General features: G+C 35.6%; 1 protein-coding gene across 6 annotated transcripts in view; it reads left to right on the forward strand.

Moving 5' to 3' along the window:
• Positions 1–24,625, forward strand: part of LOC149788915 (plasma membrane calcium-transporting ATPase 4-like) — a 187,974-nt gene that overhangs the window by 135,960 nt on the left and 27,389 nt on the right. For all 6 annotated transcript variants that reach the window (XM_089975044.1, XM_089975045.1, XM_089975046.1 and 3 more), the window contains one exon: positions 12,640–12,848. In XM_089975044.1, coding sequence (XP_089831170.1) covers positions 12,674–12,848 — 175 coding nt within the window. In that variant the 5' untranslated portion in view covers positions 12,640–12,673. The remainder of the gene's footprint in view (positions 1–12,639; positions 12,849–24,625) is intronic.

Genomic DNA, 24,625 nt, shown 5'->3' on the forward strand with positions numbered 1-24,625 from the left:
ATGAGTTCATTGATGAGTGACTTCCAGACATACTAAAAATGTGATCTTTTATCAGATTTCCTGATCTCATTACCACTCAGGAAGGTATAATTGATATCCAGGATTGATCAAACTTGGAATATAGGCTTGCATTTTCAAGATCTTAAAGGAGTTTGATAATGAGCAAGTGCCATACATGTTAATAGTCTTACATTCAATCTTGGAGCACTTCAGTAATGAGCAAGAGACAATGAATATTGAAGTGTTCTTATCAGGATATAGTAAAACTGGATAAATCATTGCGATATCTCATTTGGGAGGTAGCTTTCACAATTTGTATGCAGCAGAACAATACTGTGTAATCCAGTCAGCTGTTAAGTTGTGTATGCCAGGTGGGCAGTATTGGGTCCATCTGGGCCTCATATTATGTGAAAATATTTGAAATCAAGGTTTGTTTATAAAACATAAGAAACAGTATCACACAGTTCTGTAACCCCTATTTTTTGTTGTTGAAAAAGTGCTAAAATACAAAGTGTAAGCAGTAAAAAAAATCTAAATTAAATGAAATACTAGAACTTGTCATCTAGGCACATGAACAATGAATTCTTAAAAATGAGCTTTTGAAAGTATGTTTCAGCAGTTTCATTATGTTGGTTGAGAAATTAACAGGCATAGTACTGATAGCTTTGTTCATGTTCTCTGAATTGGAAGCCTACACTTTATTAATTTGGGATTGATTTGTCATGTACCAAGGCACTGTGTATTGATCAGGGATAAAGTTATATTGATGCTGGAAAAGCTGGATGATGATTATTGGCTTCACATGTGCGTATCCATTGCCAGATTATTTGTACTGTGTGCTTAAAATAAAAATGCAATTTGACTCCCAGGATTGACCAGTATTATGTATCAGGGTGCAGACAAAAAGGAAACCATGAGAAATTCATACTCTTTGATAATTATTAACTTTTCTTGAATTCTCTACTATCAGAGAAAAGGTGTTCAAAATTTTGTCTTAAGGTCTTCAAATGTTGAGTTGCACTGTAAAATGGGAGAGAAAAAACCCCAGCACATTTTGTGTTTCTCATTAAGTATTCTTATGATGAAAATGGATTTCTCTTTCAAGCCCCAGTATCTAGGAGCCCAAGTGCTGTGCCAGTAAAATAGTAGCATAGAATGACAAGATTTATTCAGATTTAGCTACCATCAGTTAATAATTGTATTTGGGCATTTGCAACTGAATATGTAACATTTGTCATGTGGTATGCAACACTGCTTCCTGATTTTGTGGAATACCTCTTGACCGTTTTGTTCTATCATTGGTTAGATTCGTGGCTTTTGGTTTATTTTGGTGAATTAAACACTGTAAATTCTGCTTCTTACATTGATCAATAAAACATTATTTCATTGATGGTAAAACCTGAATATTTGAACTTTTTAAAACTTGAAACATAGACAAATGTTGGAGAATTTTTTGTTTATTTTTGCAGCATAAATTCAAACTTGCATTATTTCTGAACATTTGAATCCAATCTTTCTTTGGGGTTTTTGTTTGATGGGTTAAAATCTGGTGATGTATTCAAACCAAAAATATGTATACCATGGAATTTAAAAGAGGCTTTGCCAGGAAAGTTTCATGTGTGTATATGATTTGGATTTTTAATATAGCTTTTGAAAAAATTCAGTGATATCACTATGATGTCTTATCAGTGGCAGTTAATAGTGATGTCTAGCACTGGGGCTTCATGCTGCAGACATGTAGAAACATGTTTCACCCAGTCACATTATCCTGGCACTAGGCTGACCAGTCCTAACACTAACTTCTTAGTGCTGAGTGCCAAGTAAGGCAGCTGTCAGTGCCATTTTTATGTCTGTGATATGACTTGGCCAGGGTTCAAACCCATGACCTCCTGCATCAACTTAGGCCACTGGAGTGGCCTGAGAGTTTGATGTAGAAATGAATGGGATATACTACACAATTACACAATGCTGCATTTGTATGATGCTGATAAAACTGAAGGATATAGTGTCTTGTTTAATTTGCTTCACTGTCAATAGACCAGACTAGCTTAATGGATGATCTCACTGGTCAACAGTGAAATCATTACTGACTTGAAAAGGCCCTAATCTGTAGTATTTTGGTGTGCCGAACACGAATATAACCGTGAAAAATTTGTATTGGCTCTCGTTTTGAAGATATTCATATACCTCATTTTCTATGTTTCACTGTGTAAATTTCTCCAGTAGGACTGCAGCAACATCCGGAATAATGATGTAACATTGCATAATACCATCATGCTCACATCATCCACAGTTGATTGCATCATTTTCTGATGCAATGCAATACTAATGCCATGCGGCTGCTGAAGTAAGTTGACGTCAGCAGTGTACTATACATGTGTAGGCCTATTATACTAATGCCAGGCGGCTGCTGAAGCTGACGTAAGCAGTGTACTATATAAAGCCCAATCAGATAGGTTCAGCATTTAAAATATTTTAGACGTTGTGCGAGACAGTTCAAGCTACTGTTACATAAAACTTATTATTTTATCCATTTACGTACAATAAAGAACAGTAATGCCTCGAAAGTGTGTTAATACCGCGGACAATTTTTGCTATATTTGTGGGGAAGTGACATTTGGCAACCAGAAGAAAAGTATCAATTCTCAAGTGAAGAAGGCATATCATTTTTACTTCGGATGCAAGGTTGGTGACCAAGACAAGCCTTGGGCTCCGCATATATGCTGTGCTACATGTACAACACAGCTTTCACAGTGGTTGAATTGCAAAAGGTCATCAATGCCGTTTGCAGTCCCAATGGTGTGGAGAGAGCCAAGCAACCACCTGAATGACTATTACTTCTGCTTGGTTCCTCCTCTTTCCGGCGGAATAACGAAGCGAAAGAAGTCGAGAATAGTCTACCCAAACATTCCGTCTGCATTGAGACCAGTTCCACATGGTGAGGGACTTCCTATTCCAGAACCTCCAGCAGAATATTCTCTTGATTCATCTGACGAAGACAAAGGTGAGTCGACCTGTTCTTCTCCTGGTCCATCAGCATGCAGTGATCCAGATTTTCACTGTGGTGCATCATCAACCCCACACAGAATAACACAGGAAGAACTAAATGACCTGATTCGTGATTTGGACTTATCAAAGAACAAGGCAGAATTGCTAGGATCAAGACTCCAACAATGGAATCTTCTAGAAGAAGATGTCACAATTACTGCATATCGAAAGCGCCACCAGCAGTTGGAGCCTTTCTTCAGAAAGGAGAGTAATCTGATATTCTGTTCCGATATTGAGGGCCTCATGAATGCTTTAAAAATCACTCATGACCCACAAGAATGGAGACTATTTGTGGACTCTTCGAAACTGAGTCTCAAGGCTGTGCTTTTGCACAATGGAAACATTCTTCCATCTATTCCAGTAGCGTATGCAGTCCACATGAAAGAGACATACGATAACTTAAGGCAGCTACTGAATTCCATTGAGTATAACAAGTACAGCTGGCACCTCTGTGGTGATTTGAAGGTAGTTGCCCTTTTAATGGGACTGCAGCAAGGATATACAAAATACATGTGTTTCTTATGCGAGTGGGATAGCCGAGCAAGGGAAATGCACTACATGAGGAAGGAATGGACTCACAGGCAGAATGTAGCCATTGGAGAGAAGAATATCCAACACCCAGCTCTGGTTGAGGCTCAGAAAATCTTGCTACCACCCCTTCACATCAAACTAGGTTTGATGAAGAACTTTGTGAAAGCCATTGACCGGACTTTGCCAGCATTCCGATACCTGCATGAAAAATTCCCTCGACTCAGCGAAGCAAAGATTAAAGAGGGAGTTTTTGTGGGTCCTCAGATTCGAGAGCTTTTCAAAGATGACCGGTTCAACAACTTGCTGGAAGGTGACGCGAAACAAGCATGGAATGCTTTTCGCCTAGTTTCTACAAACTTCCTCGGAAATGTTAGGGCAGAAAACTATAAGGAACTAGTAGAAGACATGTTGATGAAGTATAAGAAACTTGGCTGCAATATGTCTCTAAAGATTCACTTCCTTCATTCCCATTTGGATTTCTTTCCTAGCAACTGTGGTATTGTTAGTGATGAACACGGCGAACGTTTTCATCAAGATATCGCAACAATGGAACAAAGATACCAGGGAAAATGGTCCACTACAATGCTGGCTGACTACTGCTGGACACTCCTCAGAGATGCTCCCGAACAGCTGTACAAGAGACAGGCGAAGAAATCTAAGATGTAGTCAATGACTTGATTTTTTATAGGTAGGCTATTACAGTTGACCTTTTACTATTGGAATGCATTTCGTTATGTAAACATTAATTTCTTGCAGATTACAAAAAAACTAGAGCCAATTTTGCAATTTGACTGTCATATTCGTGTTCAGCACATAAAAATTGATAAGAATTGACTAATTTTATTTCAGTAACATGACTTTTGTAAAAATTTGTTGTCCAGTGTCTGCTATTGACTGCTTTTCCAGCCCTACCAACACTTATGATTTTGCCTTAGTTTTACAAAAATAACCTTTAAAATATGGACTTAATGAACCAAAGCAAAACCTACAGAGGATTGTTGCCGAAAAATCTAAATAATTGGTTCATCCATGTTTGATTTGGATCTGGGTTTCATATTAGTATTGGTGGAATTAGTCAGGGAACCACATTTTCTGGGCAATAATCAGGCATCCATTAGGACCTTCATGGCAGCCAATTAAACAATCTCGTCATTACTAATGTTTCTGAACAGAAAATGATATTGACATTGGGTTTTCATCATAAGATTTTTTTTTAATGCATAGTTGGTTCTAAATGAAAATGGTACAGATATGTTCTCCATTATCTTAAACATGTTGTTATTGCTACATTCAGATGGTTGTCTTATGTAAATGGGGTTTTCATTAAAAAAACTTTTGATGTGTTGTTCATCCTAAATAAATAGAGCTGATCTGACAATCAGTATGGCCTCCATGGCAGTCAGGTTAAACTATTATTTTTGCTGCTCCTCCCAAGCAGAAAGTCATATTGACATTCGTTTTCACCAGAAGACTTTGTTTTTTTTTTAAACAGAATCTACTTTGTCCTAAATTAATATGATGTTAGATATCTAACCCAGTATGGACACCACCATGGTGGCGATATTAACATCTGGTTTTCATAAAATAATTCTTTTCACACCTTATTGGTTCAAAATGAAAATGGTGCTAATTGTACAACAATATGGTTGCCACAATGGCAATCTTGAAAATTGTAATGCCTCTTCTCCTGAATTAACTGTCATGTTGACATAGTTTTTGACTAAAGGACTTGTGATGATCTCTAGAGAATTGTGCTGATTCAGTCCAGCAAGGTCACCACAGAAGCGAATTTAAAAATTTGTTATCTCTTAAAAATATTAGAGATGGTTTCAACACTAAGCAGATAAAATGAAGAAACAGTCATATCTTGGTTTTCTAGCAATTCTTTTCAGCCATTTCCGGTAGTCGGTCTATTCGAGGGTTATAGCTGTTTATTAGATCGATGTGAAAAAAGATACCAGCTGGCTGCAAAAGATAGTCTAGTTCTTGAATTTACATAGCATAAATTAAATACTGATTTCATAGTTATTTATTTTATCACAACTGCAAAAATTCTGTAATATAAATTTTAAGAAGATTTGATTCATACCAATGTCAGGACCTGATGGCATAACCTAAGTTTGTTTCATTATTCTGAAAACATTATTTAAAATTACTGGAAAAATAGCACATTTGCTTTCTGTCCAGTGCTTTGTACATGTACGTAGAAGGTAAAACACCTGGAGTGATGTTAATGATAGATTTGACACATCAAAGAAAACAGCTGTTAGATTGATTATTTCCATTTATTGATTATAATTTTTATACTCCTGCCATAGGATGGAGCTATATGTTTATAATGTGTCTGTCCTTCCAGCCATTGTTACTTACATATGTTTGTTCACTAGTTCTTTTCTGGGCATTTACTTGATTTCTCCAGTGTCTACTGTTACTATACTTTGTGAGGAGTTTATGTTTGGGCCAAGATGAAACCTATCAATTTTGATTTAAGAGGTTGAATGTTCAAAAGATCATGATGATGATGACTGGGGAAAAAAGGTCTCTACATGTGATCTCAAACCCATCTACTTTTTCCAGACCGGATGGCTTGCATTGGAGATGAGGAAGCTATGTATTTTGGGCACAGAAAGTCAAGGTCAACCATTTATAAGATCAAACTTTTTGGATTGCTTGCATTTGAGGCAGGAAAGATGCCTATTGAGTTTGGGGTCAGGAGATCCAAGGTCCTGGTCACCGAGTCTCGAACAACATTGGTTTCTGCAAAATAATGTGTTCGGTGTCTTTCCGGATCTTGACTAATGTTGTGGATGGCTTGCATCTGAGACAAGGATGACACATTGGTGCGGTAGAACATACAGTTTGGCATTACTAGGTCATACATCATTGCAACATTACATAGTAAACAAGTCTTTTACTACTTGAGCATCTGACCAATGAATGATGGTTCTTTATTAGAGGAATATAATAAATACTCTTTAGTACATGAGCATATAATATACCATTTATTGTGCCATTGCAGTGTTTGTTGAAATTTCTTACTGAAGATCAGTTATGTTGCATCTCAGTGTTTCCCTTTACGCGCATTTGTGCATTAGGGATGCACGCTGGAGAAAATTGATGCACACGTTTTGTTGCCGTGCGTTATTTTTACGCAAAGGATTTTCATAATATGGTCAGGATTTATTTAATACCCAATGCATTGGACGATGGATGGCATCGTATATACTTCGAATATAGGCATTGACTGGATCCCCGCTTTCTTTGCTCCCTGCCTTGCACTCCTCTATTCGTATAGCAAAGTGCAACGCAGGGAACATATAAAACAATGAACCAGACTAGTATATGCAATGTTATGACAGAGTAGCTTCCCCTAATGTCACGAGCTTTACGCAATTTCCATCGAGCTCAGCAAGCTGTCATCTAGATGTTTAACCTCAAGGCTTGTTGCACTAGAAAGTGATCTCCAGATTAAAACGTCATGCACTAAAAAGCATTAGTAAAGAAAGTGAAAGAAGCAGAACACAAAAGAGTACCTGTAGATCTAACTTTAATGAAAAATGGAGAAAATAATTCTCTTGACTGGAATATGGCACATTCATTATGATTACCGGTGTGACTTCTGATTGCGTGATTGCAAAGACTGCAAAAGTGAATAATCCTTTCATGACAGGATTTTAGAATTTTTTAAAAACTGCCCTCGTTCGCCAAAAGATATCTGGAGAACACATTATAACCTAAGACATTATTTCACAACAAAGAAATCAGTAAACTTGCAGAGACAAATGCGTTATTTGGATTACAAAGTCGGCGGGTCATTGCAGATTTTGATGTTTTTTGTTTTTGCTGCAATAAAAGAAAGATCTTAAAGTTCAAGTGTAACTTATTAGAAAGAAGATGAATCATTATCCTTCTTGATATTTGGATAAATGTGCTCTAGGATGAAGTACAGTGAAACCTATGATAGTACACATTTTATGAAAGGCAGTAAATTAACTCCCATTTGGTTAAAAAGATTTATTTGGCTTTTTGTATTGGCTTACATGTATATGTAATGTGTTGGGCTCTAATATTGCTTGAGGAGACTGTTAAAAGTACGACTTTTAAAAGAAAAATGAACTAATATAATTATTCTTTGAATGGACAATGCATTTGTTTGTTAATTGTGCATGTTGGTGTATTTGTGTTTAGAAAAATAGAGAGAGAGAGTGAGTATGTTGTGCAAGTTGCAATATCCTATTTCAAGCTGAAACAGTATGAGTTGTATGAAAATTTGTCAGTACATTTTTGACCCCCATATTTTTTATTTGACCCCCAGTTTTGACACCAAGTTTTTTTTTGTACCCTCAATTTTACACCCCTGGGGGGGTACACTGCATCTATGCCATATATAGAGTGCACACCATTGGGAAACCTAGCAAGCCCTAACACTTGTTATTTTTAACCCACATTTAATATCTGCATTTTACAAAAAGACCACCAAATATCCATTTGCACCCACCCTGACACAGTAAGGAGTGAAAACCCTCTCCTGAAGACAAAAAGTAAAATAAAAAAATTGTTAACAGTACACATGTATTTCTTTCATTTAAAGGCCCGAGTTTAACATGTTTCACTTTGAAGGATCAAATTTTCCAATGGATTGAAAGAAAAATTTCATGTTGCTATGGCCAATGGTGCATTCTTGAAGTGCTCCCCTATTTTGAGACTGGTTCCCCGCATTATTAATAGTTGGTGGTTTCATTTCACTTATCTGAACTTTGTACAGATACCTACTTCACAGCACAGCAAAGTGCCTTGCTAATTGAGACTATTGTGGTCATGGTGCGACTCAGCCTCACCACCTCCTGATTCTGATGCTACCTTCCACTAGTCCATGCTGTGACTAATAAGCAAGTGTAGGGATATAAAATTGCTATTTAGGTCAAAAATGTAAGCATATGGTATATGTGAGATGGCTTGTGCACATTGTTTAATTTTTACAGCAAGGAAAAATGTATAAGGCACTGAAAAATAGGAACATTTTTTTCTGAATGATTATAGTGAAGTTTTTCATGCTGATTTGCAAGTGAGCAAATTCATCGTATGTGATGTAACGTATGGAAAGTTTACCATGTGATGATAGTTTTAACAAACATAAGGTATGTTCCCTGCAGTCATCATACATGGGCAACTGCATCAGTCCTATCTGTCTTTTACTTGTTTGATTATATTTGACATTACTTTGCATCCAAGTGGTCTGAATTTTAAGTATCATGCTGATTTTGTTTATGCCATGAAATTAAAATGTATGTTAACTGCAGATACTGAAAGAGCTTTATGAAATATTAAAAATTCCCAGTTCATATGATTTTAAAATTTTCCACTGTTGCCATGTGTTTACCATAATTCTTTTATTTTAAGTTCATAGTTATTGATAGGCACACCCCATGTGTTACAAAAATTAGCAATATATTATCAGAAAGATTTATTTCCGATTTAAAGCATTCTCTACATTTTTCAAGCAATGTATATAGTGGGCTTCATGGGGCTGTCATGGGGGAAAATTGCACTTGGTTATAATATAGCTCAGGTGTATATCTGAACAGTAGTCTCATCTGCTTTTGTTGTTGCACAGTGAACTGGCAGATCTGGATTTAGGTTTCATTGAAATATAAAAATTTGTTTCACTTGTTGATATAAAGCAGTATTGTGTGATTTTTGTCAAGTTCCATACCCCTTATAACTAATTTACATTCATACAAAAAAGGCACACAACATTCTGCTTATAAATTGGGTCCAGTTACAAACAAAATATATCTTGATTTGCTGTCACATAATGCACTTGCAGATTTGGGCTTTTTGTTGTTTTGTTCTGTTGAATACTCCTAAAAGGCTTCATAGATCCAGATCTGTTGGTGCAATTTACAGTGGCATATCTGGATCTATGTGGTTTGCAGTTAGATACAATTTATAAGCGAGTACATGCAGTAGAGACCTGGATATTAGGCTTACTTCTGCAGCAGACATTTAGCAGTACAATCTTAAAATCAAATGTCCTGAATTTTGTAATTTGATAATTTGTGGAGATATACATCTTATATGGCTCCATTTCAGATTGGGTAGGCATTTTTTATAATTAGGATATTGACTTGAAAGCTTATGCCTTGCATGCAGAAGTTAGATTTGTAATAGTTAATAGGATTTTGTTAGAAATCCTATGCAGCTGAATCAGATATATGATAACCGACAACTCTGGGGCATGTTTAGTAATCATTACAATTTATTAAACTAATATGCATATGTAAACCAGTGCAAAGTATTGTTCCTTAATTATTAAAATTGTTCGTCAGTTGCAATAATTTTTAATTTGCACCATCATTATCTTTATGTTTTAGATATAACAGTAGTATTTTAAATGGAGAAATTGTTAGGTGAATAGAATTTAAAGCATGTGAGCACTTGGCTGTACTTGCACAGTATGATAACCTGTGCACCTGGATTCTTTTATAGATCTTCAACATTTTCTTGTGCAAATGATAATCTGTTGGAAAAGAAATGATGAAAAAAGTAGCACAAAATCAACACAAGACAAATCAGCTGTGCTAATTTGCTGAGTTTTTTGCCACTTGGACACGGAGTTTGTTCTGATTTAGCTTCATCATGGTAAATTAGATCATGTTGTCCTTGGAAAAAACTTTTATCAGGATTAAACAGGTAAAATTGACATGATATACAAGGTTGGGATGTAGGCGAGGAAGGTTTGTGGTACATACTACATAAGCTTGCTTTATTGTTAAATGGTCAGCTGTGAAGTTGTGTAACACAGGTGGGGGGCCAGAGTGGCCAAGTGGTCTAAAGCGCTGTCCGTTACGGATCACTGCCATCTCACCTCTGCATGGGTTCGAGTCTTGGATTTGGCCAATGTGGGTATGTGAGAAAGCTTGCCAGTAGCTCTCGAGGATCGGTGGTTCTTTCTGTGGTTTTCCCGGGTTCTTCTTCCACCATTAATACTGGCCGCCATGTGTAGCCTATCCTGTGCTGAAAAATGGCGTCAAAACACAACAACAACAACTGTAACACAGGTGATATCAGGCCCATTTTTGGCATGCAACATAATATCACCATATGTTTGGCACAAATATGGTATTTACTCCTGGTACATACATGCCAATCATTTTTTTCATTGAATTATGTCTTATGCTTGCCTGTGTATAGACTACAATTAAAAAATTAAATAAAGCAATAAGAAGTTTTTGTCATTTATATATCATTTCTTTAATTCCACTCATCATAAAAATTTGACAATATTCTGAAAAGAAAGACTGCTGCTTAACAACAGCATAATACCTTATTTGTCCACGATAGATTCACCTGTTCTTTCCTGATTTTCTTTTTAAAGTAACTATATGACTTGTTTCCAAGAAATCAGATGGATTTCTTTAATCTGACACTTTGCCTCGCAGATTCATTATAGTGATAATCCTGTTTGTTAGCAGACCAGTTTGTACTTTTCAAGAAAATTGCACCAGATATGAAGTGAAACATGCTTTTATGGTTTGACTTGTGGATGAAAATTCTTCGAGCAGATGGGTCTTTTTTAACTTAAGAAACACGTCTGATCTGAAAAAGGACAAATTAGTACCGACAAATTTGTAAGAAAAATATGAGGGTGGTGAGCATGCTAAAATTTGTGGACTTCACAAACATTTGATAAAAGTTGGACATGTAGACTAAGTGAGTGTTGAATATAAATTATTTATTAAGGGCCCCGAGTGGCCGAGTGGTCTAAAGCACTCACCGTTCCGGATCACTGCCATCACACCTCTGTCTGCATGGGTTCGAGTCCAAGGCTTGGCTAGCGTGGGTATGTGGGAAAGCCTGCCAGTAGCTTCTCGTGGGTCGGTGGTTCTTCCCTGGGTTTTCCAGGGTTCTTCCTCCACCAGTTATACTGGCCGCCATGTATAGCCTATCTTGTGCTGAAAAATGGCGTTAAACCCTAGAACAACAACATAAATTATTTTTCAGTATGTTTTGTGTTTTTATTCTGATTCTAATCCACATGGATTTCACCCATTTTGGCCAAATATTTTGAACATTTTTCATACAGCGTACTGTAATTATGGCATGTAATATATTAGCTACAATGTCACAGCCTCAAAGAAAAAGAGGTACCAATATTAGAACAGCCTCAAAGAATAGGAGGTACCAATATTAGAACTTGTAATTCTTAGATTACACTTTTATGCTCATATAGCACTTTTTTTGTCACTTATATTAGCAAAAATTATGCTTATACATTTCTTGGGGTTGACATGTATGTGGATATCATTGTGGAGTTACATGTTATTATAGTTTACAAAGAAACATGTGGCACTATCCATCACACTACATGTATTTGTTTTTTGTTTTCCTTAAACATTGTTTTATGCACAGTGGCCTGGGGGATAGTTAGGATTATGTCACAGTTTGGCACAGAGTTATTTGCTTGAAAGTTAGATGTATGGAAGCCTAGAGGATTTGCAAGTGTCATGGGTGTGTGAAGTGTGCATACTTTTATCCCCACTTGACTGTCATATTTGGTGACTGGAATGTTTTCCCAAAGGAAGTTTATACTCTGATGGCTCAGGTACAGCACACTAAACCAGATGTCACATTACTTGTTAATTATTCCTCACTTTTTACAGTATTTTTGGAACTAGAAACTTAAATGAAAAAAGAACCTAAAGTAAGGTACATCTTTTCACAGCATCAAACAAAAATACTGCACAGATTTATGTAAGAACAAATTACTAGAAGAATGATCCTCAATGATAATGATGAATTCCACTCTAGGTTTTCACACATAATTTGTAAAATCAACAAAATATTGCACTATTAAAAAGTCATAAATTTTTTTAAGAAAAATGCTTGCAGGCTCAGATTTAAAAAATTTAAATGTGATGCTTTGAATATATTGATTTTAAATCTGGCATTATAGGAACCATGTTTTTGTTGTGTTTTTTTTTAACAAGAAAATTACAGATTTACACTTCTGTCATTTGTTCTAAGAACATATTCTAATACTCTTTCTGTTCTTTACAGGTTGTTTTTGACCAGTAGACCAACACTGTTCAAAATGGCAGACACAACAGCTGATGAGATTGATGCAAAGCAACCTACTTTCACACTCACTATTAATGAGTTGAAGGAACTTATGCAACTTAGAGGCCATGAGGGCTATGAATTGTTACAGAGCAAATATGGTGGAGTTCTGGAAATGTGCAAGAAGTTCTACACCTCTCCTAATGAAGGTAAAGTTTGCATAAAATTTTATTAAAGTATTTTATGAAGGCCCAATGGGATTAGCCTCTTCATTTTGATTAGGGCATGCTGTATTTCTGACAAGATTTTTAAAAAATTGGAACTTTTGGAGTTTTTTTGATACAGTTTGTATTTACCATATTACATGTGCTGTTTGAACTAATCATATAACCTTGTATGCAACGTTAAGTTTTGATAGTTTGATATTTTTTATATCTTCTTAAAAAGAAAAGAGTTTTAAAGGTCTGTTTTTCAGTAAGCTCTACTGGATTGGCAGCGAAGTGTAAACCTTCTTTTCAGCACCTTCTTTTGAACAGCACCAGTCTTGTTGAATATGGCACAACTTTCTTTCCTGTGGATGGTTAATCTGTACATGTTCATAAACAGCAAGACCATCCAAGGCATGGAAATTGTGACCAGAATTAATTTTCTGCATTTCAAGGCTGACAAATGATGTTGACGCATCTCAGATTTGTATATGGGCAGGCTGTGGTGAAGCATAAAATAAGGATGCAAACCATACATATTTTGGCAGCAGCATTCCTAGTTTTAATTTCATATTACATCATGGTGTTCAGTGCTGTCACATTCCAATTGTCATGTCGGATATTACTTTGTTGGCAAACCATAACCTGATCACTGGTATATCTAGATTGCAGAAATGCTTGTAATGCCTGACTTTAATTCTTTTGTGGCATGGTACCTTAGGACTTGCATCACAAAAGTAATTGAATATTGAAAATCATTCAGAAGTCACATCAGCTTAGCACAATGATGCATCTGAGAAAAATCAAGAAAGGTGTCAGACTAAAAGTGGCCATTGAGTATTTTACCGTTATGCTATAGACCTTCTAAATGCAAGTACCAAATAGATACTATAACATTTCCAAGCATCAGCTCCGGACAATACCATGCCTTTGCAATCTCTTCTCTATGGATTTCAGTATGTCATATGAATGGAACAGGGATTTTAAGTCATTTTTAAAAATGGACCCAGGGACAGTAAAATTGGGAATTTTTCTGTCATGTGGTCAAACTGGGAATTTTTAAAAAAGAAATTGTACACACTTGTAATTCACACAAATTGGTGGTTGAAAGGGTCTTGAATGTTATTTTAATTCAGAAGCTCAGGGTCCACTCTAGGGTGTATTACAGGCAAAATAATCACCCTTAAGTCTCTCATTGTGTCTGAATAGGCTCAGAGTGTTAAGTCCACTTTTCATAGCATTAATTTTATTATATTCTCCCAATCCCCATTTGTTTCTTTATATTGCATTAATAAATCAAAGTAAATTTTAATTTTTATATAAAGTTTTCTTTGTATGATTCTTTAAAAAATGAGTGAAGGATGTAATTTTTGTAGCCCAGTCAGAAGCAAAATTGTGATTCTCTGGATTATCTAGTTCTAGTAGTAAGAAAATAATTTTTGCTTCCCTATAAGAAGGTTAAATTTACATTTTTTTTCATTACTTAGTCACCCATTTTGTTTTTGCTTCCCTAATGGAAGGTGAAGTTTACATTTCTTTTTCCAGTACTTAGTCACCCATTTCGCCTGGAAGTGGAAATGGTGCAAATCTGATATCTAACACAGTCACTTTGGTAGCCATCTTGAAAATCTTGTTATTGTTACTTCTCCAAAATGGAAAGATGTTTCAGCATGGGAGTTTTACCATAACACTTCTTATAATTTCTTGTTGATCTTAAATTAAGATGGTGCAGATTTGACAATCATTGTGCCCATTATGTCGGTTATGTTGAAAATCTCATTATCACTACATTACATTAACGGAAGGTCATTTTGAAATGGAGTTTTCATCAGTAGATTTGTTACGTTATCTGTTTGGTATTCAATGATGCATATTGACCACCATGGCGGCCATCATGAAATTATGGTTATCAATACTTCTCCCAAATGAATGGTCATCTCAACATGTTTTCCATTTTACCAACAGAGTTGAAAATGAAAAGGGTGTTTCTCATACATCAAGTATGGCTGACACACAAGAGCTGGTCATGAAAATCTTGCTGTTGTTACTACCCCTGAGTGGATGGTCATATTGACATGGGGTTTTCACCAAAAGACTTTTAGTGATGCCTATTTGGTCCTAAATGAAAATGGTGCCAATTGGAAAAAAATTCCCATTTGTTGGAGTTTATTTTCTCCAGAAAATAAATATTATGGAAGGTGGTTGAACTATATAATTGTAGATAAATTTTTCACAGCCTGCATAGACTGCTCCATTGGTCTAGTGGTTAGAGCATCTGCCTTGGATGTGGACAGTTGTGGGTTCAAACCCCGGCAGAGTCATACCAAAGACTTACAACAATGGAACTAACAGGTGCCTTGCTTGGCACTCAGCATTAAGAGGTTTTTGTTAGGGGCCTGGTCGGCCTGGTATCAGTTTAATATTGATATTCCAGTGTAAATAAGTAAAAAAGTGAAAAGTTTACAAAGCAGAGAAGAGTCAAGGGGATAAAAATCATGTTATTGAGGAGAAACTATCTGACACAAGAGTTGAATTTTCAGCCTTGTGTTTTTTAAAGTCTGCATATATGTAAAGAACACAAAACTGTACCTCTGAGTGGCTGAGTGGTCTAAAGCGCTTTCCGTTATGGATCACTGCCATCTCACCTCTGTCTGTGTGGGTTCGAGTCTTGGATTTGGCCAATGTGGGTATGTGAGAAAGCTTGCCAGTAGCTTCTCATGGGTTGGTGGTTCTTTCTCCACCATTAATACTGGGCACCGTGTATAGCCTATCCTATTGTGTGCAGAAAAATGGCGTTAAATCCAACAACAACAGCAACAAAAAAAATACCTTATTTGGCAATGATATGTTTGATATTAGGTGTGGAAAAAGGTCATATGATAGTGATAGTCAGTCACAATCACTCTAACCTGGCCTCAGGTTTGTAAATTTGAATGGGTAAAAGAAACCAGTGTAGTGGGATGCACATAGTTAAATACTATTGAATTACCTTTTTTGTCCTTGATGCCAAAAATAGACACTGATTACTTCAAAGGGGTGGTGATGTTTCATTTGAATTAAGATAAGAATTGTGGGCTTGAAAGACTCCATCAGGTGTAATTTAAACCAAATCATATAGTTTGGAATGAAGTAATAACATAGTATAACATTCTCAAAACATACTGCAGTGGATGTTGATATATATATATATATACACACAATTATTTACGGTCAGCATATTTCATACTGTGTTTACAGAACACTCATTAATTTATTTCATTGCTTGAATTGAAAATGTGGATGGAAAAAGTTTTACTTATTTACATTCTTCTGTGAAAAGCTGAAGTTGCTGTCCTCAAACAATAGATTTTTTTGTGGTGACATCCAGATTAAATAATACTTAAATTTTTAAAAGAGATTAAAAAGTGATGACTGTGAATGATTTTTATCAAGCAGTACTTGTAAGTTGCATGTATTTGAAATCATCACAATAATCTGTTTACAATGGGCCAGGTACATTTCATTAAATAATGATGTAGTTGTATGTCTTTCATTGCAAGGTTAGAGATCAAGTAGTCCTAACTTTGCAATTCTGATCTTTGAATGCATTGTGACTTTGACATTTGTTGTAAAGGTAATAATAGTAAATTAATCATCAGATCAGGAAGATGGGCTGATTTTCAGAGAGGAGGATGGTGGGATCAATTGAACATCTGCCCCCTTCCAGTTGAAATCATGTGTGCTCAGAATCAGACCCCCATAGGGAAATTCCTATTTCCACCCCTGATACACGTAATGGGTACGTTTTTTTTTTTCACACTGCAGAAGTAGGGATCATATGTTACAACTTTTCTTTTTGTTTTCATTTTGTGTATTACAGTTTTATCATTTTGATTTGTCTTAAGAAGTAGAAGGTAAGACCAATACAATGCTGTGCACATGTAATTCATAGATGCCTATTGTTGTGAATTTTTTTTAATGTAAAGATTGATGATTCCGTAATCATTAGCAATGCTATGTAGATTTTATTTGGTTTTATCCTCCAAAAGCCTATCAGTTTAATAAAGAAAAGAAATGAAAAATTATTTCAAATTCTATTAAGGAACATCATAATCAGATACTTGATTCTTTGATTTTTCTGACCAGTGTTTTAATTATTATTTGGATTAATCATCACACCACAACAAATGCTTTAAGGTACCAGCCAGCCTAATTGCCCTGGGAGGTTTGTTTTGCTATTTTAGTATGGGAAGGTTCAATCACTAAACTTAATGTGGTGGAAAATCCATTCTCCATGATGATTCAACAAACAGCAACATTATTATTTGTTGATAAAACAATTATGGTCTCAAGGAAATATGACGTTATTTTATTGATTTCAAATCAATATTGCATTGTGGAAAAATGAGGTATGTCTTAAAACCATTTTCACCCATTGACAGAGCTATTTGCGGTAGTAATTTATCCATATTTTCCACATAAATTACCACATAAATATTCAAACATTGTTAATACTAAATTTTGTTAGAAGACAAATGCAAGTTTATAAATCTGTAATCTTGAATGTAGACATACTATTTTCACAATGGGTTTCCAGAATGTTTTGAGTTGTGGTGGCTTAGTCATTAGTGTGCTGGATTCATGACAGGATGGGTGCTGGTTTGAATCCAACCATCGGACTAGTCTGGGTTAGCTACCATGTCCATGGGCAAGGTATTTTACACAGATTGTCATATCACTAAATAACCTACTTGTCTTGCTGTGCCAAAAAATATCAAATCAAACAAGAATATTTTACTGACCTGAAATGCAGCAAGTTCACAATCTCTAATTTTTGCAGATTTCATGGTTGCTACAAACCACATATTTTAAAACCCAACAATGATTCTTTTGAGGAAACAATAGAACCTCTTTCCCATTCCCAAATGTAGTAGAAGTATATATTTTTCCATAATCATCAAAATTGGCACATATGAAAATGCCAGAATTGCCAGTAATTATAGATCATAGAAATAATGGAAAGGTGTGAATAAAATCTGGACTACATAATGGAATTGTTTTCTTAATTAAGAATAAGAAATTGACTTTGCAACAAGAGTCTGTTAAAACTTGAAAAAGCAGAAAAGCAGCCAAAGCTGCCTTGCATTAACCCATCACCAAATGGAAGATTACATTTACGGACCTAAAAATAATTTATAAATCAACATGTTTGTCATGCTTGGCAAAATAAGTGAAATGAAACTACACCAATAAACTTCAGAACATCAGATCTATGATTGGAGAGTGGCATCCCTTGTACAGAACAAATTTTCAGACAGATATGGTATTGTGCCAGTTGTGTATTGGATATGTGTACCCCTGACTCAGTGTATACCTCTTAAAGGGCGAATCTTTACTGGAGTGAAAACCCTGTCAGTGCCCAATGAACTTAACCTTTTGTTGGCAATACATTTGTCACTTTTGTGTTGAGGTGGCTCAAAATACATACATACATAGACACACCCACCCACCTACATCATTTCTCTTAGCTTTTTCTTTTTGTTTAGAACTGCAACCACACTGCTATATTTAATTTGTTTTATTGCCAGGTCAATTGGTACAACTATTTTGTAAATGGAGAATCAATATTTATAGAAAAGAAATGAAGTTGACTTGTGGAAGTAGAGAAGCCATCTTTAGTACTACATTGCTTAGTCTTGTTTGATCAAGAAACCATAGTGGAATAGTATTGATTTTTATACTCCCAATGAGCTGGTTGTCTTGCAGTTCAATATGGTCTTGGCACACTGTATTGCCTCCCAAAGGCTAGTTCCCAGAATAATATTTTACATATTGATCTTGGAAGAAGGATATGGCGCCAGTTTATTCAAATTATATCAAAAGCAGATATCTTTCTTCCCAGAGAATACTTAGTCCTGAAGTAACTGATGCAGAATAAAATTTGTTTTGATTTGAGGTCTTGGTACAGTATTTGCATGGAAAGGAGGCTTTATTTTATGAGGTTCAAGATGTACCACCAATTGCCAAAGGAGTGCTAATTCAGAGCCTTTAAATTGTGTATTTCCTAGTTATAATTATGATAACAATTTAATTGTCAACTTTTCCTATATTCTACTTAATATTAGAACTTGACATTTTTTTCTTTGATATTCCATTTTTAACTTTACTGGTTATATACCTTAAGAGCTTACGTGGTGGTTCTTTGTCCATTGTCCGTCATATGTCGTCTCTTGTGCTTCTGCCTATTAATAGAATTTTGTTATTGTTACTCTTCCAATACCACTTGGAAGATTGCCATGAAATGTTTACACACACATTCATCCAATGGTCTAGATGGTCCATAATGGAGATGGTGGTGCTCACAAACCCAATTTGACTGCTACAGTGTCCATCTAAAAAAATCTTGTTTTTGCTCTGTTTCCAGAATGTATGGTTATATCAGCATGTAGTTTTTACTAAAAAAAACTTAAGAAGTCAAGTTGGACCTAAATGAAAAGGTTATGGCAAAGGAGTATGTAGTTATCTAACTTGTAATATCAGTTGAAGTATAACTTTTAAGCCACTGAGGTCATTTTAAGATATCTTTGCCCATGTAGTACTGTGACTAGACTATGTGTTGTGTACACAGCAACACCCTCTGCCATAAGACTAAGGTCACAGCAAGGGAAGATATAATTGTGCCTTGTATCCTTCTTCAGTGTGTATAATTTTTTGAACTACAGAGGATAATGATGAAATTATATTATGATGTGTTGGTGTGTTGCAATAATAATAATTTATTTCCACAAGTAGTTTAACATTTTTTTTTTGATTTTTTTTTTCTCCTTGAAGTTATGGTACAAGGAAGGCAACATTTATTTTATCTAGTCCCAAGAAATATGATAATTATGATTGTTTAGTGACCATGAGCAGTGAACCTTTGCCCTAGAGCACCAAAGAAGTTAATTAAAAGAGGTCTGTGACTGGAAAATGCTTAGATTCAATCAAGATAATCAGCACCACTCCTCATTTTCTTGAAGATTATAATGTAGACCATGCCACAGAAACTCATTTAATTTCTACTGGTGCTTATAATTTGCATACAGTTCACCAAACCTGTTATTTATTGGGAGGCTGAGATGGAATTATGTATTATCGATAGATTTTTGTGGCAAGACTGAAACTGAGCAACATAAACACAAGTGATTTATTGCATATTGTGCAACCTGATCGTGATGACAGATGTGGATTGGATTGTATAATTTTATTAGTTGCCTCTCCTTTTAAACAAGTTTGGCTTGGCTTGGCTTGGTGTTTTACAGCACAGCAAAACAAGTTGGTTATTTAGTGCCAGGGAAATTGGAGTAAAATGCCTTGCTACATTAGCTGATTCGGGTTGATTTGGTGGTAGGTTTGAACCTGCATCCTTTTGATCACAAGTTCAGCATGTTAACCATTTTGCCATTAAAGCTCCCCTTTCTTCATAGCAATTAATGTGTACTGAGACAATTATATCATGGGTATATTTGCACAAAATTTCAATGAAGACAAGGTATTAAAAAAATCTTCAGATACTCCCAGCTGTAATCTCCTCATAATTTTGTGACTTCTAGGCAGACATTGGTGATCAACTATAAATGTGGAGATTTTCTTGGCTCAATTGATAGAGAAAGCAGAATTTTAGCTCTAATGGTCATAGACCAGAAGAGGGATGGTCTGTTGTCCATCATTAGCACAAATTTGTTATAACTACTCTTCCTAAACAACTTTGAGGATTGCCTTGAAACTTTACACACATTCATCCCATCATCTAGATGGTCATAAATGAAAATGGCACAGCTTGGTTATCTTGAAAATCTTTTTATTACTACACATCCTGATTGGATAATCATTTCAAATGGGGTTTTCACTAAAAGACTTCCAATATGGCCTCTATGGCAGCCAGATTGAAAATTGTCATTGCTACTCTCCCGGATAGATGGTCATATCAGAATGTAGTTTTCACTAAAAGACTTCATATGATGTCTAACATGTCTGAAATAAAAAGGTGACGATCTGACATCCAGTATGGCCAATATGAAGGCTTTCTTATAAACCTGTTATCATAATTCTGCATGAACATCGAGTGATGGAGTTTTCACCAGAAGACTTGTGATGTCCAGTTGGTCTTAAATGAAACTAGTGATGATCAGACATCCAGTATAGGTGCCACCACAACCATCTTGAAATTGCTACTCCTGCAAGTAGATGGCTATATCAACATGGGGTTTTCACAGGTAGACTTCTTAGGACACCTAATTGGTTCTAATTGAAATGGTGCCAGAGATAACATCCAATATGGCTGTCCTGACAACTGTCATAAAAATGTTGTTGTTACTATTCCCCCTGAATGGATGATCAGTATGACATTGGGTTTTCACCCAAGGGCTTAGGATGATACTTAAAATAATTAGAATGTATAACATTTTATATGACAACAGATTGCAGACAGAGTTACGGCAATAACTTTCTTAGAGCGTTAATCCTAAAGGAACCGATGTACTCTGTCTGTGACTGCTATCGAAGGAAATAATATTAAATCTAGAGGTCCTCAGTTATTCTTTTTTTTTGAACTGACCCCTCCTTGTTAAGGAGAGGCTGGCTTAATTAACTTACTAATAAGAACACTGATACCTCAAATAACTAACACGATACTTAACAACAGTAGGAACATGAAGTACATATAAAACAATGTTTTATCTACAAATGGCTTCTTGTAAGTCATTTGACTCATCAAGGCATAAAACAGTGAGTCAAAATCCAAACACAAGTCCTATTCAAGCCGATGACCAGTCTTCAGTACCATATTAAAAAAATATATATATATATTGCTTAAATATACAACAAAAATATTAGTTATATAATGTGACTAAAGCCAGTAAGGCAATTCGCTTGCCAGAAGCGTCTGAACATTCTTTATTTGTTAAAATTCTTGTTGAAGGTTTCATGTCATCAGAAATAATCTGAGCATATATGCTACGGTGTTTATTGTTGGATGTAAGTGCTTTCATCTGCCATTGCTGTCACAAATGACGAATTTTGCAGGTCACATATAAGACTATCCTCAACAATGTTTGACAGGCTCTCCAGTAGCTTTGAACAGGTTGTAACTGTCATACTGAATGGCGGAATTCTTAAAAAAAACAGCCAATGGCACCAATTTCTTCAGCTGTTAAGTTGTGCATTAAATTAGGAAGAGATTCTTATTTTTTGCAAAAAGGAATGTCTTTTACACTCAGCCAATGCACATATTTAAATAGTACTTTCACTGCTAGGTCTTGTTTGTAAAACTGCGTTAAATTCTGCCTGATGTTGTGAACCTTCAATCAGCAGTTTGTGGTCTGGAGTAAACCAGTATGACTTGCCAGTGTACTGTTCTGTTTTTTTCAAGCCTCTGTACATATATGGCAAAACAAAAAGAAGTCTTCACAGTCACATTCTTCACTCGACTTAACTTCTTTTTGAAAACATTTCCAGTTGTATGTTTTCAACTATTGCTACACAAAATTACGTTTTACTTTACAAGTAACTGGTACCTCATCTTTAGATGAAGGCTCTACTGGTTCGATAACAATACTCTTGTCAACACTCATTTGTAAAAACGCGGTCCAAATGATAATTTTGTTTATTTTAGATCTATTTTAAATTTTTTTTTGCCTTTGACACCATTTTCAGTCAAACGCTGACAGTATCTTGGAAAAACGCAAGACATACAATTGAACAAATGGAAATTGTTGCTTTGTTGTGTGACAAAGATGCACATAAAAAAATAGTTTATCATGAGAATCACTTTAAAATCACGTTTATTTTCTGCCTCTTGTGTGTGGAGATTATACGGTTCTAACATCATGTAGCTTCAAATGATATGACAGTTACAGGTCACATGTCAACTCCAGGCTCCTCACCTGTTACCCTATGTAGACCACTCCCTCAATAACTCGCGCCCTGATAATTCGCAAACCCGCTTATAACGCGGGGTCAGGCATGGATCCCATTTTTTAAAACCAGAAAATACCCCCCCCCCATTCATCCTTATTTGTTGAACTTGAAGAAAAATCGCGATCAAAATTGGTAATGGAAACTTTGATGTATCGCTTGTTTTATTGTCGAAAATGGTAGAAATATTAATCAACACTGAAATATCAAATTTAAAATAGGTCATACAATTTTTTACATTTTCTTTCCAAAAGATATTCTTAGTACACTGCAATTAACCCTTTACCTCATAGAGCATAGTGACAAAGTGCAGCACGCTATAAAAAGAACACCTGTTACCTAGCAGACCACATCCGCATAGGCATGCCTGTGAATTGTTAAGCAATGTAGTGGTGTTACGTTTAACAGCAGTTTTAACCATTTTACGTTTAAGGTAGACATCTATTATATATGGAAAAAATTGAAGAGTAAAGTCCGATTGTTATAGCTGTGTAATTATTTTTCACAGAAGAATATTTAATGTGCTTTAAAATCGAGAGAGAACTCATTCACCGTCATGTCATTGAGGCCGCGTGACCGACCGTAGCTGCCATTTCCCATACTCGAAATTTACACGTTTTTCGTCTGCGCCTACATCACCAAGTCATCTGAATTTGATAATCAATAAAAACTAATTGCTGCTTACATAAATATCATAGCCTTTACCAAAGTTATTGAATCTTTCGTGGTTGAGATTCTACTCGTGAAAAGTTCGTAAGTACTGAATGAAATCCTGCCTGTGAACTGTTAAGCAATTTAGTGTATGTTACGTTTAACAACAATTTTAACCATTTTACATTTTTGGTACACATATATTATATGTGGAAAAATTTAAGAATAATGTCCGATTGTTATAGCTGTGTAATTATTTTCCACAGAAGAATTTTTTTATGTGCTTCGAAATCTTGAGAGAACTCGTTCACCGTCATGTCAGTGAGGCTGCGTGACCAACCGTAGTTGCCATTTCCGATACTCGAAATTTACAAGGTTTTCGTGTGCGTCTATATCACTAAGTCATCTGAATTTGATAATTTATAAAAACTAATTGCTGCCTACATTAATATCAGAGCCTTTACCTAATTTATTGAATCTTTCGTGGTTGTTATTCTAATCGTGAAAACTTCGTACGTACTGAATGAAATCTGCGGCTGCCATTTTGGAGAGTGGAGATTACGACCCAGTTACTTTAAATAGCAGATATCGACCAGTGCATGAATAGCGACCACGTGATCTGATGTAATTGTCATTCGCAGAAATGAATGTAGTATGTAATAGGGGGGTTTTCCCCGAAGGTGGCGCTACGAAAACTATCTCAAAATGGCTGATGTTTACAGCAGGCGTCAAAAGGCGCTTCTATGCGAATCTTGCAGAGGCGTCAAAAGGCGCTTCCATGCGAATGGAGTAGAGGCGTCCAAAGACGCTTGTATGAGGTAAAGGGTTAACAGTATGTAAGGAAATTGATATCAATGAAAATGTCAATTATGCCGAGTGGAGGCAGTACTTTAATAAATACAAATTAAATAAAAAAATTTATCAATTGATATTTGTGTTCTAGTTCTATCTTTTAGTTCCTTTTAATTGTATTCGTCATAAATGCAATATGTCCTCTTGAAATTAAACGTGAAATGCATCAATCTACCATAACAGCTATATCCGCAAGCGTTTCTCTGAGAACCTAATTAGTTCCTGACCTTGTTTTGATAACCGACTTCTGGAAGTATTTATTGTATTGTTGCACTGAATTAAAAGCTGGCCTCCTTTGTATTATCACGTTAATTATGTGTTTTGAATCAGATAAAGGAGGTGGG

Source organism: Sinohyriopsis cumingii, chromosome 11 (assembly GCF_028554795.1).
Source record: "Sinohyriopsis cumingii isolate HCF-2022 chromosome 11, ASM2855479v2, whole genome shotgun sequence".
In the NCBI taxonomy this organism is placed as follows: Eukaryota; Metazoa; Mollusca; class Bivalvia; order Unionida; family Unionidae; genus Sinohyriopsis; species Sinohyriopsis cumingii.